Below are 15141 nucleotides of genomic sequence, written 5' to 3' on the forward strand. Positions count from 1 at the left end.
CAACAGGTGATTGTCTACCTGGCAAAATCCTAAATCAATGCAATCGATATTGTGAAATGATATCACGTACTATTCTGCCTAATCCTAATCTCTAATCTAATTGTTCACTTATTGTTGACATACTTGTAATTACAGCACGCCAAACAAAAGGGATTGGATTTACGACAAAGAAAACGATATCTGTAAGTTTCCAAAAGCACAAAACAAAGTTCCCCGATTGAAGTTCGAAAACAACAAAAATTTAAAGTTTATGGAAGCATTTAACATGTAGCTGTAAATATAAAAGATGTTTGTTTTCTTTGTTAAGATAAGATATTTAAATTCGCGGCAATAACATTTCGAACAATAATCTGAAAAACATTCGCCAATTCGGTAAATCGTTACATATTCACGTTAAATTTATTTACATTTTCGCGTCGTTACACGGTTTTATAGTTGAACAACAAGCAACAAAATAGCAAATTTAAAAATCACGAAATTTAAAACTATACTATTAATAGAGTTTTACCAAAAACAAAAGTAGCTGGTTCATTCTAGTTTCAATTATGCGTAACTCATAAATCATACTGCAGAATTAGTATTTTACTATCACGCCTAATTTAAGCCGAGAATATAATCAAAGTCAAGTTAACACAGACAGGTTTAAATCTCGAGAGACATGTTTATTACATTTAACATTAAAAAAAGTATTGAAGTGATAATATGAAACGGAATGTTTCAGCTGATACTAATTACATTAAATATTTGAAGATTATTAACAACAAGCGTAAATATCTAAAATTAGCGAACAGCGACGCCTAGAAACTTCAAAACGAATATTAATATTCTATTATAACATTGAAATCGTTCGTATTTATCTATTGTTCTACAATAAAATAGGCACAAATAAACATAGTTATCTTTAGATGGGTTATCAAAAAATAAATAATTGACACTGAGTTGTCGCAGTACTGACTATCGCAAATCATGACTTACCGAGTTCCCGTTATTATCGCGCGATGTGGAGAGCATGTAGTGCTCGTAGAATAGATTGTCATTGATACGATTACGTTATTACAAGTTAATTCCACGAGACACAACGCTCGGCGCTTTGAGTTTTCGCCGAAGCGTCGATTTGTTCGGTGTCCGGACCGCAACACCAGCCGCATTTTGAATAATATGAATAATAAATGAACGCCGTGCTCGCCGCCAACCCATCCACCTTTACCTACGATTACGAATATTATGAGCGTCGAATTTGCGCCTTTTCCGCACTTCGCCAAAGTGCCGCGATCGCTTTTTCAATTTGACGCGTCCAAAAAAAGTTTAAGTGTCTTCTAGTCGCCGAGAAAGATGTGATTTATAGTAGTGAAAATTTATGCCCAATGTTTTCGCGAGATAATGCCTTCCTGAACAACATGCGGCGATGACGACAAAAAAATATATAAACCTGGATGATAAATGAGCAAATGCAATTATAACAAAACGCTAAGCAAACAAATTCAGCCGTATGCACTGCAGTCTGCTTGCTTGGTGTGATTTTTAGAGTGCAATTAGGACGGCCGACCGCACGGATGATACCCGAGTGGAAGTAAATTAAATAAAAGAAAAATTTAATGACGAAGGCCTTTAATAAACGCGCGGCTCGTGCCATCAATACTTGTTAATGTTCCGAACGTTCCGTTTTCTGTCGAGATCTCCGGCGCGCAGTTTAAGTTACCATGGCGAGCAAGCGGGATAAGAAACGCCAGCAATAAGCTCCGCCGGAGAGCCGTAGCGGCGAGCGCGGTTATGTCACTTCTTCGCGTTTAGCGTGTTTCTGTGTTTCTCTCGTTCTCGATAGCACTTCAATACGCGAGTAACGCTAACTGGTTCGTTCGCTCATTTAATCTCCTCATTAACGTCGCGCCGCGGAACAGAAGGATATTTCAATGCGCCTACATACCAAGTGTTCTTCCTCGGCGACAAAGCATCAATAAAGAAAAATCAAGGATCAAAAAACAAGCTGCAAATGATTTTTAACCCGTCACTTTTCATGTGGTTGCGCTATTTATGATAATATAAAGCTTAATATGCTGCATTCTTTTGTCTCTTAAGGCACCGTCATCATCGTGCCCGAGATTTAAATACAAATTTAAGCCCGACTATGAAACAACGAAAACGAAGCGCCCATTAAACGCACACACACGAAGGCGAAGCCGCCGAAGCACATATGTGTCGTCTCGGCTTAGCGCGTACGGTTTGGCTTAGCATGTCGTCGTCTCGAAGCGAAATCAAGCCAGACGAAGTCGAAGTCAAAGACGCACATACACAGGCTAAGGACGCGACGCGACACAGGGCTTTAGTTTCAGCGTCGTCATTTGTCGTCGTCGTTCGTTCATCTGATGTAATTGACTATTAATGACAACGACAAATGACTTCATAGCCTAGCACCATCGATAACGATAATCAATGCTTATGCGCTTATGCCTTATCTTGGAAGCGCTCGTTTGCCGTGTCGCGACGAAGTCGCGTTTTGCTTGCCCCTCTGTGTCGATGCTCTTTGCCTGTTTTTTTTTTGTGTTTCTTTTCGCTCGCCCGCTTTTCACGTCCGTCCGCGCGATCCGTGCTGCAGCCTGCAGCCGTCGAGTGCCCGATTCTGTCATTAATTTAGTTTATTTACGTTTTGGGGCGTTTAACTAAATAGCGCACCGACAAACAAGACTATTTGGTTGCTCCCTTTAACGCTTTAACTTTTATAATTTAATGTTTCAATATTTTATCAGCACTAATCAGATCAAATTAGTGTAAAAATTCAGATTTAATTCGTGTAAAACTCCTCCCTAAATAGTTAACAAGTATCGTTTACAATTTCTTTCAATCTAACAAAAACACACCCGACTTCTCTTTTCTGCTTCAATTATACCACTCACGTACGTGTTTGTGTTTACTCTAGTGTTTATTTTTCGGTAGGTGTGCGGGAGCGAGTAAGCGAGCAATCGCTAAGTTCCAAAGCTTGAAAGTCGTCGCGCCGCGCGTCGTTACAACTGCAACGGCTATTAGGTGCTATATTGGTACTTACGCACACACATGAAAACAAGTACAAGACCCACACCGAACGCACTCGATGTCTCGCAACGCGACGTTGAATACACACGTTTTGGAAACGTTCAGGGTAACAAATTGAGTAGAAAGTTAAACGCACTATGCACGCACATGCGAATGAATGGCTTTTTTAAAATAAAACACAAATTTGACTCGCGTCACAACCAACAAAAGCAGGCAGAACGTTTAGGGCCTTTTTGAGGGGAAAGCAAACGAAAATAGTGTAAACTATAAAAAAAAGCCTACCAAATGTAGATATTAAAAAAATGCTTTAAGAAAAGCATGCATAAAAACCAATAAATATTGGTATAAAATAGCTAAGTAAGTAGGCACGAGTATTTTATTTAGCAAATTAAATTGAATGTCAAACGTGAATTAAACTTATCGTATTTGAAAGATTAACGCTTCTACTCAAAATAAAATGTCAGTTATTTTTGTAATCGTAGAAAGACAAATTTACTAAATTGAAAAAAAAGTAGCCTTTGAAACTTCTATCTACTATCATTAAACTAAACCGTATAATTTATGTACGGTTAAAGGATTATGGAAGATTATGGAGTTCAAAAGTTAAGCTGGTAGCAGTGATTTTTTCCTGGGGAAAATTGCTTCTTTTCGCGTTGAATACACAAAAACTCAAATATTAATGTATTTATCGAGTTGGAAACAACTTGGCAGACGCAACTCAATACGTTCTTGTTCGAGATCGAGCTCAACCGAAAACGAAATGAGAATATAAATAAAACTAAAATCGACGAAAAAGACAAATACACCGAACAAAAAACCACAAATGCGCACGAACAACACATACATTCGCTCACGAGAAACTTCACCTTGTGCGTGTACAAACAGTTGAAACTGTTGATGAAATCACATACCTAAACAATATAAAAGGAGCGAAAACGAAACAGAGAAACAGAAAACAGACAACAAACACACAGCGCGTTTGGAACACAAGTATGGGCATAAATATTGCACGTTCGTGGTAGTGTAACTTTCTTTGTGTGCGCGCTTCTTAAGAGTAATTTTGGACGCCGCGCGCGCTCCACATCTAATTCATCTATTATGCCCCGACTAATTGATTTTTAACCGGCCGGCCGACGACAATCGCTTTGCTACTTGCGTAAACGCACATTCGTAATACATAATGCTCGCCTAATTATGTTTTAATGTGCAACTTGTTTTTTTAAGTATGCGTTTGGACTTGGCGATATTCACTTCGAATAAAAATGTCCCTCAAATAAATGTTCATAAAAACTGATATAAGGTTGCGCAAGGTTAAACCGTTCGCAAAGCGCAATGCTTATGCTTACACTAACACATTGCATTTTAATACAACGAAGAAACAGCATAAAGAACCTTAGTGTAAAATAAATAAGCGGAATAATATTTAATCGGCGCGCACAATCGCGCAAAAATGCTGTACCGAAGAGAGCCATTCAAGGAAAGTGTAACTAACTGAGCGTCAAATAATGGTTGTTTTATTTTTCTTGTTCCTTTGTCATTCGCAGCGACACGCAGCAAAAAATATCATAATTAGAAGCATATTTTAAACGCACTCATAAACAATTCCGTTTTTTTTTCCTCATCGAAGTTGACCAGATAATTAAATTAATCTGGACCGACTAACAATTGTAATTGTTTGATAAATGAGTGGTGTTGCAACTCGTAACGCCGTTAATGTGCAATAAATAAATACGCCGAGTGAGTACGTACCATGTATGGGTGAAATCCTTTGTTCCGCTGACTTCTACGTGTTGGTGCACTCGCAGTCGCCGTGGAATTCGCACATATCCTGATTAGGAGATGGCGGAATCGCGCGTAGAGCTGAGATAAAAGGCGGTGATAATCCACCACCCACCGAAACAGATAGATAACAGATTTAAACACAAAGTGCACAATTCTCCGATATATCACTTTTTCCGTCCACTTTGTTGGCGCGATATTATCCTTTCCTTTGATTATATTTCGAGAGTTTATTGTTTATGTTTGGCGGTTCACGTTGCACCACTTGGTTTGCTCTTCACAAACGGAAGAAAAACGACGTGTAAATAATAATCCACAATAGGTTCGGCAGGTTGGTAAAACGCTGCGGTCGTAATTGTAATGAGATGATTATATCATTTAGAGAGCGTCATTAAGCCTTGAGCGCGTGTGTTGGTGCTCGCTCTCTGGGCAATTTTTCACTGCTTCCTCACGGTGTGCGGCAATTCGCACATCGACACAATTATAACTGTGCATTAGTTTGTAAAAGTTTGCGGCGCACTCTACACCTCAAGTTATCCTTTTGTTCCTTATTTTTTGTATATATTTTTTTACGTTTAATTCGCAAAGTTCGTCCAGATTAGCGCACTCCTCACTTCTCACTAAATTCCGTGCGGGAGGACATGTGCATAAAGCGAGAGCGAAAAAGGAGCGCAAAAAGCGGGTCCGGTGTGTGTGTTTTTACTTGGTCGCGTCACACGCGCACACTTGCCGCTGGATGCGCGCCGTGTGCTAGGCTCTTCGGAAGGATGTGTGGTATCTGTATGTGTGTGCGCGCGACTCGCGTACGGATCGCTCGCTCTTCTAGTGCGTCGGCTGTACGTGCGGATCGTGATCTCAGGCAGGAGTCGCGCACACCGACCGACTACGAGCGCTGACTGACTGTGACTGACAATGCGAATGAGCGCCCCGAATGACGATGGAGCGTACGAGGAGTACGACGACGACGCACCGCGCCGCAGCACACACAGCTAGCGCGGCGCGCACGCGGTAGAGACGCGCAGAGGAGCGAGTCAGCGTGCGCCGGAGAGTCCCACGTTGCTCGCGCCCGTGCCCGTGCCCGCACACTCTAACAGCGCACGTCGCACGCCTGGGCGAAAACGCAGCACGCCGCACATTGGTGTACCCACACAAACGTGCATATTGTTTGATAAATTTACGGACGATAAATTACGCTTCGCACAAATACAAATATTCATATGGAGTCGCGAAAAATTTCCTAATGAACTACAGCACACTCACACCTTTATTTAAGCAAAACCGACACTTTCTCGGAAAATCCTGGCACTTTACTAACTCTGTTACCATGAATTAATATTATGCCAATCATTGAATAACATGCATCTCATTTTCTTGTTTACATTTAGTAAACAAAGGCGATTTCCAACCAACTTTAAAATATCTACTTCAAAACAATCGACACAATGAAAAGTCACTAAATTCATTTTGCACGCTTAATATGCAATATACTATTATACGAAATTAAATTTTCGATCGAAGTTAAAAGTAATTGCTTTCACATTAAAAGAAAAGTTGTGGCCGTCTTGCAAAACATCTGTAATATTTTTCCTGTTTAATCACTTTCTAATCACATTGAATTATAATACATATTAACAAAATATGTAAAATGATAGTTTTCAACTTTTATATTGCTAAATATTCTTCAAAAGTAAATTTTACATTGAGTGAGTATTAAGTTATTGCAAATGTCAACCATTCGGCACAAATACAAATGAATAAACATACCTGAAATTTAGGAACCTTCAATTGCAGATGTTACGTGAATACCTACGTGCCTATAGCAAACACCAAACAGGCATTTAATTTATGGCCACACGGTTGGTGTGCAGTGAGAACCTGCGCGAGAGAAATGCTCAAGCATTTAAAGTCCAGTTACAAACTTTGCTCATAAAGCAGATTGACTTAAATTTCTTAAATATTCCAACGTTTTGACTACCATTTCTATTTTAATTCGTAAGAAAATCCGTTCGCATAATAATTTGCTGATAATGTTAGACATTTAACACAGCATTAAATACTTAGATTTTAATTAGGAATTGTTTCACATCTAGGCATTACGGCTGTGTGTACGTGTATGACTAAATCGCGTAGATTGAGTATGAGTGTGCATAGAGAGACGACTCATAGCCAAGTCGCATACTATATTGGATATGGAATACAAAATAGAGTCCGTGGAGCAATTCAGCATGCAGCAAATGCGCGCTGGCAAATTGCACGGGATAGAACAGCGTGGAAAGTCGTCGTCGGTCGTCGAATGCGAGCGTGCGAGCAGACGTAAGAACGTAAGGACGTAAGTTATGTGCCACGAGTCGCGTTCGCGAAGTGCGAGCGAGAAAGCAATTGCGTGATAGCCGCCAACCGCCTGCCTGTCTGAAGCTTGGAAGCACTGCGCCATGCGCTCGCCTCCGAACTGAAACTGAAGTTGAGCTTGAACCCATGAAATATCTATAAGCAGGCGAACGCGAACGGGAACAGGAACGAGAACGCAAACCCGAATGGTGAATGGAGAATGAGGCGACTTGTACACGAGCAACCGAGAGGGACAGGAAGCTGAAATTTAACCCCCTTTTCGGAAGTAATACAGATTAGAGAGTTACCTATGTTGTCCTAATATTACAATAAATTTTCAAATAAAAATCACTTTTTAAAACGAATCAAACAGTTGGCAAAGTGCACTTAAATCATTCAAGTGGCTAATAATAGAAGAAACTACAAAAAGAAAGTTCAAACTTTTTTCAATTGGCGTAAAAGTCTAAATGCTCATTAGTTTGTGAACCCGATACATGTACTTGCTAGCTAATGAAGAGAAAAATGTGAACAATGTGTAAAATGCAATTTTAATGAGATAAATGACATTTAATCATTTCGCACGCTGAAATGAGATTTTCAAATGATGAGCAGAGCTTAAAATACCTACAAATAGTCAGTTGTTGATGGCATACAAATATTGCTAATATTACGCCACATTAGTGAATGCACACATGCGGCGGCATCACCAAATCACTAAAATCTTTGTTCACTGGACGCGTGTTTGACAGCCGCGGTTTAATTAAATTTAATTTGTTGAAGGCATAAAGCAATTACGCTAAATTAACTTCTTTTTTATAATTTATTATAATCTAACTGCATTATCAATACAGTTATCAGCTTAGTTTTGTGGCATTTTAGTAGTACGTACGACATTTTAAAAATTCATAATGATTTCGAGTAGGTACATTCAGAAACCTTCGAATAAGAAATTAATTGGGATATACAGACAAAGAACGGCGAGAGAGCGCATGGCCAAACCAGCAAGGTTGCGACGCTTACGCGTGCTATGGTTGCATTTGGCGGAACGTAACGCCGCGCCGCCGCTAATGCAAAAAGCAACGGGAAATCGCGCAAGGTAACTCTCTCGGAGCCTGTGAGACAGTATCCAAGGCAGACGGAGAACAGCAACGAGCACCGCACTTGTATCTTGCGCTACGAACGTGAACCACACAATCTAGTCTCTAGCCAGTGCCTGATACGCGCACGTTCATATCCGCAAGATGTAATGACCATCCAAGTTGCAACCAGGTTCGAGCAACGCGCCTGATACCACCGCCCAAGAAAGCATGCTAAAGATTTGCGCCGAGCTAGGACACCACACAGTCAGAGTTTAGAATTGGAAAACGCAAAACGTCGGAGTTGTAGGAAATGTAGAATACCAAAGCACGAAAGCGTCGACACCGCGTGTATGCGAGCAGATCATTTGTATAGAAACGGCCTGCTTTCCTCACCGACGGCGGCGCGAGCCCTTTTGCGAATTGGAGTCGAGCCGAGTTGAGTTCATGCCGCCACCACTCCCGCGCGCTCACTGCTCGCGTACGCGAATCGGTGACGAATAGCGATAAAACTGCCGGAACGAGCAGCGAAAGAATAAAACGGGAAAATACTAAATGAAATGTGGGAATTGGTAGATTTTTCACTCAAAGGCATTGAAAAATAGCGCTAAAGTTGTAACTAAATTACATTACGATTTCAAATCGACCAGATTGACCATAATGGTATGCGCAACAAAATTCAAAGTTTTCCTTCGCGGTCGGATGCTGAACTTTTAAATAAATAAGAGATAAATTAAATTTATAGTAGGTAACTATATTTTCCTGCTGCTTTGCTGCCTCGCGTTCATCGCCGCCGCAGCGCACGTCGGTTTGCTCTGCGTCGGGCGTTTTGTATTTGTTTGCCTTTAACTTAACGTCTATGATCTGCATATATATTGCTGGACTTTAGTTCGGCTAGAGTTGCTAATTGGAGTTCAGTTTGCGCGCGTCGGCGGGGCGTCGAGTTCCCGGAGCACGAGAAAATTGGTGACGAGCGCACACCGCGCAAATGTGATGAGAAGGCCGTCGCGTTTGCCATGCAAAAGCAAAATATCGCGAAACGCAAAATGCGCTCAAGTAATGAAAACAAGAATATTTTCGAACAAAGCTTTATACTTAAAATTATAAACATATAATAAAATGCATGATAACATTATATGAACCTACCATAATAAATGAACCGGAAAAAAATCTTATCTACTTCTGACTATCACTCCTATATTAACAGATAAGAGTAAATTTTAAAGCAAATTCATTCGTCACTCTAGAAGCACTGTTCGGTGAAACGATTTAACGTCGGCAATTTATTTTTCTCGTTACTCAATAATTACTACTTCTAGTAATTTTATTTCGTTCTGCGCGACACTGCTCACATTGCGTTTTATTGACTACAATGTTCACAACAATTTACGTTACTGCGCACAAATGTGCGTACGTAAGTAAAAGTGTAGGTACTTTTTACGCAAACAATAAATAAATTCTCATTAATTGGATAAATTTAATTTAAAAAAGATGTCCCCTAACACAGTCATTTATTTAAAATACTATTTTATATATGTATTTCCGCCTAATTATTTAAAAACCTATTTTTTCTCGGTTGCGCATTGCATGTCGTAAATCGTGAGTAGTAAATAAATCGTGCATGCACCGATCAGAAACATCGTAATGGTCTGGACTTTGATTATCGCTGTGTGTGAGGCGAATGCAGAAGTGCACGAACACACGCCCGTTTTCTGTATGACAAGCGCACAGAAACGAATTATGAAATTATCAAACATTCAACGAAGTTGACGTAAACGTGTAAAGTTAAACTGAAAGCATCAGCACAATGCATGATAGCCAGCTTGCCGTTGCAAGTAAATGCATGTCGACCGACCTCACTACTCGACGATTCGATGATTACGCACGCATATCAACGCGTTGAATTTATTTACCAAACATTGGGCACGAACCTTCTGATATACTAATTTATAATTAAACATTTGACCCTACACTTCCTGAGTATTTGCAAAGTAGTTACGCTGACATATTGTCTACATATTTTGGTAAATATTCCTGTTAAATTCTGTAATAATTCAGAGAAATTAGAAACATCAGGATATGTGTCATAATTTTTAAAATAATTATTTGAGTTGATTCATATTATTGTTTGCCTCATTAAAATGCGTTGTGGAAAATAAACGAGGCAAGAAGCAGATAATTAAAATGCAAAATTTAGTACAAAACAAAATAAGTTTTAAAATATTTTTAATCGAAAGATTAATTAACAAGGTCGAATAGAAGATGGAAACATGAAAAGCAGTGTCCACAGAGTGGCGGGTATATTCGCGAATATTGCGCCTGAAAGTCCCCAATTGGGATTAAATTTCGCCTTAAATTACTACAGCCCCTAACGCTACGCGACGCCGTCCCCTCTTGCAAACCCGAAACGCTAACGGTTTACAGCCCCGATTCCACGCATCACGAGATCCTCCTACAACTCCGCAGACTTCTTGTACTCCGTCTCTTTCTCAGAATTGTAGGCGCTTTTTTTGCGTTCATCTTGCCACGCTTCTACTGCTTCTGCTTTTTTCTTGCGCCCTTCTGCCGCTTGAAACTTCTGTTTTTCCCTATACTTTTATTATCCTGGCGTGACCTTTTTCGTTCACTTTACGTTTTAATTAAAATAAATCGTAAATTTGACAATATATGCTGTGCGCATTTTCACTACCACGTTTTCGTTTGGTCGTCGCGACGCCGTCCTAATTTAGGCGTACGTTGGGCTTAACGTATTCCGTCCGATTTGGATGCCTTCTTGCGCCACCATGTCGCTTGCTGTTCGCATCCTTTCTTTGTTTTTCGCTCGTGCGCGTGCTGAGCGCCTCTTCGTGCGGCGCGGAGTCGCGGAGTTAATTTGATTTCGGTTTAAGTAGATTCTCGATACACACGCTCGTTCGTATGAAGGAATAAAATGTAGGAAAGTAGAAGTGGCACGAATATAAATAGAAACAAGCACAAGGACGAGCACAATGGAGAAGAATTAAGACGAAATACACTTCGGGTCTATTACATTTCTTAACGTCGAGCGGCAACGCTTTGAGGAAAGAAGTGGCGAACGAGGCAAGAAGTAAAAGTGATGTCGGAAACGATGGCGGCGCGATATAAAAACATGCAAAGAGTCCGCGACAGGAATATTCATTTGTTTTTACTCGCAGACTTTAAAAACTTTTACCGTGATGCACATTGCGCATTAATCGTAGAAAATATCCGAAAAGTAACTTTCTCTGCAAATGCGAAGACAGCTCAGTTACAACTACACTGGACGTTGTATTGAGCTTCATACAGACTACACCTATTACGTGTAAGTTATGCGATGAGGTGAAGAAACTAAAGATTGAGGGGTCGCACGGCTCGCTCGCCAAATATTTCCAACTTCGAGCAAACTTGTGCCCGCTTTCCCTCGTTCTTTCATACATTTCCATCTCCGCTTCTATGTCATGCTATATCGTTGCGCGGTGTAGAACTTGGAGTTAAAAGGGGATTCCCGAACCTGATGGGCACGGGAATACTAAATTACATCATCAATAACACGCAACAATGGCATGGAATGGAGACACGAGTCAGACGGAGTAAGCGCAAACAAGGAGCGCGTGAGATTGAGAACTGGAGCGAGAGAAACATCGCCCACCCATCCAACATCCCAGCCGCCAGTATCACGTCGACTCGAGCCGATTCTCGAGCTCGTCTCGACGCTTGACGCTGATGCTGATGCTCTCTGCCGAGTTCGCTCTGGTGCGCTCTGTCTGTGTTCCAGCAATTCCCCACTTACTGGGAATTCGGGATTCGTGGATTCACGCAATTTGAACGATAAACACATGCATTTAAAGCACCATCGATCAGATTTCAGATTATACCTTCGTTAAAAGATTAAATTTTAAAGCGCGACGCTATTCGATTAGCGACGCTTATACCAACTATCAATTAATAGCCGCTCATTAATTATGCCTACACGATAAAATATTCATTTAATGATTGAAAAGTTTCAAAAACATGCAAATATTTAATGAGAAAGTGTTGGATTTTAAAACTTTATCATCACTATTTAAATATGAGCTAATAATTACATTTATTAACAGCAATAGTGAAATGCTTGTTTAAATGTCCGAAAATATGTTAGAGTAAACATAAGTTTAATTAAATTTCATCAAAACTCTTCCGTATTTGAGGTAGTAGTACAATTTAATACGAAGTTAAATGAGCAATGCGCGAATGTAGGAAAAGTAAAAAAAAAAACGAAACGTGTAAAATTTGTTTGATAGTCGCATAATTGTGTGCATACTAATCGCGTAGCTTTAAAAAACACTAGCACGCAAATAGAACAAATACACAGACTATGCGCTTGTGCGAATAGCACACAGCAAGTACAGTACGGTTTCGGTACGTTTCGGAGTCGCGTCCGTCTGTGACCTCGTTTTTTTTTCAATAAAACCAGAGGGGCCAATAATAAAGTGGGGCAGCTTGCACGCCGCACCGTGTACCTACTACCGACTAATACCAGTGCCAGCCAGCTAAACTGCTATATGGTGGTCTTCTCGCGATGCATAAAACGGTATAAAACATTGCGGTTCGCTTTCAAAGTGAATTCGAACATTTATTTCCAAGTTTGATGGCAAATACCAAATTCCAAACCCAAAAATTCACAACGGAAACAAGCGTCAAGAACTAAAAACCCCAAAACCAAACATTTAGGTTTCTCTACAAGTCAGGTCACCCGTCTTTTACCTGCTAATCAACTTGTTAACTAAAATTCTGACATTCCTACAAATAAGTCTGATTTACATTATCGCTTTGAGCATAGCACCAAAATAACTCTAAAATAGTTAGGACTTGACTATGAAAACGCAGATTTAATACTAAGTGCACTCAGCTACAATGTAATATAACCAATGCGAAATGGTAACGAATCTAATGAATGTAACGAAGTAACGGCGCAGCCGGTTCACGAAGCGTTGCTGCAACGACAGCAGCCAGCGAGTGAAAGTCAACGGATTAGCTAACTGCTAACTGCTATCTCCCCGCAATACGGACTTCGCGAACACAAGTGCGCGCGTATACTCGTCCCGCATTCATGCACATACCCTGCATATACATATTGTCTGCGGTCTACACTTGACTGGCTGTTACAATACCAACCCGACGAATGCGGCTACAATCAACTTGCAAGTGCATGCGAACGCGAACTCATACGTTCGATATAAAACCGCAATCAAAAACTTGCACATAAAACTAGCATACACGCAGAAAACAATAACAACCTGAGCCAGGCATCAAGTCTGTGATGTGTGATTATTACAAAGCATAAAAGTACGTAGATGAAAACGTATTAATGCTTATTCCCATTGACAAACACGTCAAACACGTTTAGTCTATAATTAGATCTGGTAAATAGAATCAAATTGAATCGCACTTTCACATGAAACAACACCTACAAAAATATATTTTCGTGGAAATAGCCGATTATTTCCAGAGTTTGAGCCAGAGCAATGTGTTTCTCTTCACTCGAGTCTATTCAATGTCCAGAGTAGGTATGATGGAATGTAGGTGACAGTTGGTTAGGGAATGGTTCAAGTATTGATATTGATAATAGCAGCAATGGCGGTTCTGGCAGCCGGTGCTCTCGTGTTACTGGTGTGCGTAGAGTCTATACATGCAGGCACAGACTAACTAACTATTATACACTATACACATACAGCTACGAGCTACGTATGTAGCACCAGTTCACACGCTTCTACACATACTCCTGAATACATACATATATGTATGCATGGCGCTTGGCAGAGAGGGCGACGCGATCCTCCGACCACCAGGCAGCGGCCCATCGAACTCACTATGTTGAATCCATGCGGTTGACGCTTCAGTATTGTTTCGTCCGTTATTATGTGCCTTAATTGCAATCAATATCGTCCAATAAGCCAATGAACGCCAGCAGCAAAGCGTACGCAAAGGACTTTTAGTACAATTTTGCAGAAGATTTAAATTTTAACTATTTGTATACTAATATTCAAAGAGGATAAACGTTAGAAAGCTTTGGATCAAAATTATGAATCGTGATTATTTAATTAAAATTTAATACAATGCACTTATTATTTTACCGCGTTGCGTATTGTCTTTCTTTGTAAAATTATTGAATCAATGAGATTAATCATCAAACAGATGAAAATTTAATTTTCATAAAGATTGTTTATCCTACAGATGTATTATGCAAAACTCATTGAAGTATTGAGGGTATTACCTATATAAATAAATATGTCCAGAATGTATATGCTAATTTAACGTTGTACATAGGTAGGTACATAGCATTGAATTTTTATTCTGAAAACATTATTTGAAAATTTGTGGCACACATTTTGGCAGTTATTAACAAAATGGTTGATTAAAATGAAACTGAAATTTCCTTTTTATATTTCAATTTGCTGCCGATTTTGAATGACTCCTCTCACGGGTTCTCATCCGCAACAACAATGAACGCAAATATTTTGAATATTGAAATCCAATATTAAAACATATATCCGCACGCATATCCAGATGAAATATGCGGCGGCAATACAACAGTCGTACGGCAATCAGCACACCGCACACGAAAGTGCGTCCGCATATTATAGACGTGCGCGAGTGTTCGCATTGCCAAGCGAAACGTTTCGTAAATACGAACAACCTTGCGGGAGACTTTGTCCTACCAGCGTGTGTGAGTATGTCGAGTGTGTTGTGCAAGCTCGACGTCGCGCGAACGCGAAAGCCTTGTATGAGGTCAGGGTAGGGTACGATATTTAGATTTAGATACAAGCTCGCGTTTAGGTGCGTGCGCTCACTCATTCCCGAGGCAAGTTGTTCCACCACGACCAATACACCGCGACATCCCGATGCAAATTCGAAAAATTAGAATTTTTTGTTGTTTACGATTTATATATAAATG

The 15141-nt window shown here is 40.1% G+C and overlaps 1 protein-coding gene across 2 annotated transcripts in view; it reads right to left on the reverse strand.

Moving 5' to 3' along the window:
* Nucleotides 1–15141, reverse strand: part of LOC135792664 (uncharacterized) — a 72914-nt gene that overhangs the window by 14332 nt on the left and 43441 nt on the right. Inside the window, exon 1 of one of the 2 annotated variants that reach the window (XM_065303323.1) lies at nt 4777–5767. The exons of the other annotated variant lie outside the window; for it this stretch is intronic. Coding sequence (XP_065159395.1) covers nt 4777–4779 — 3 coding nt within the window. The 5' untranslated portion in view covers nt 4780–5767. Of the gene's footprint in view, nt 1–4776; nt 5768–15141 lie in introns of those variants that run through there. 2 annotated transcript variants of the gene reach the window in all.

The sequence above is a fragment of the Atheta coriaria genome, unplaced genomic scaffold, assembly GCF_025399875.1.
Source record: "Atheta coriaria isolate IRGN ID8LTWV9N9 unplaced genomic scaffold, Caltech_Dcor_3.1 hic_scaffold_5_pilon, whole genome shotgun sequence".
NCBI lineage: Eukaryota > Metazoa > Arthropoda > Insecta > Coleoptera > Staphylinidae > Dalotia > Dalotia coriaria.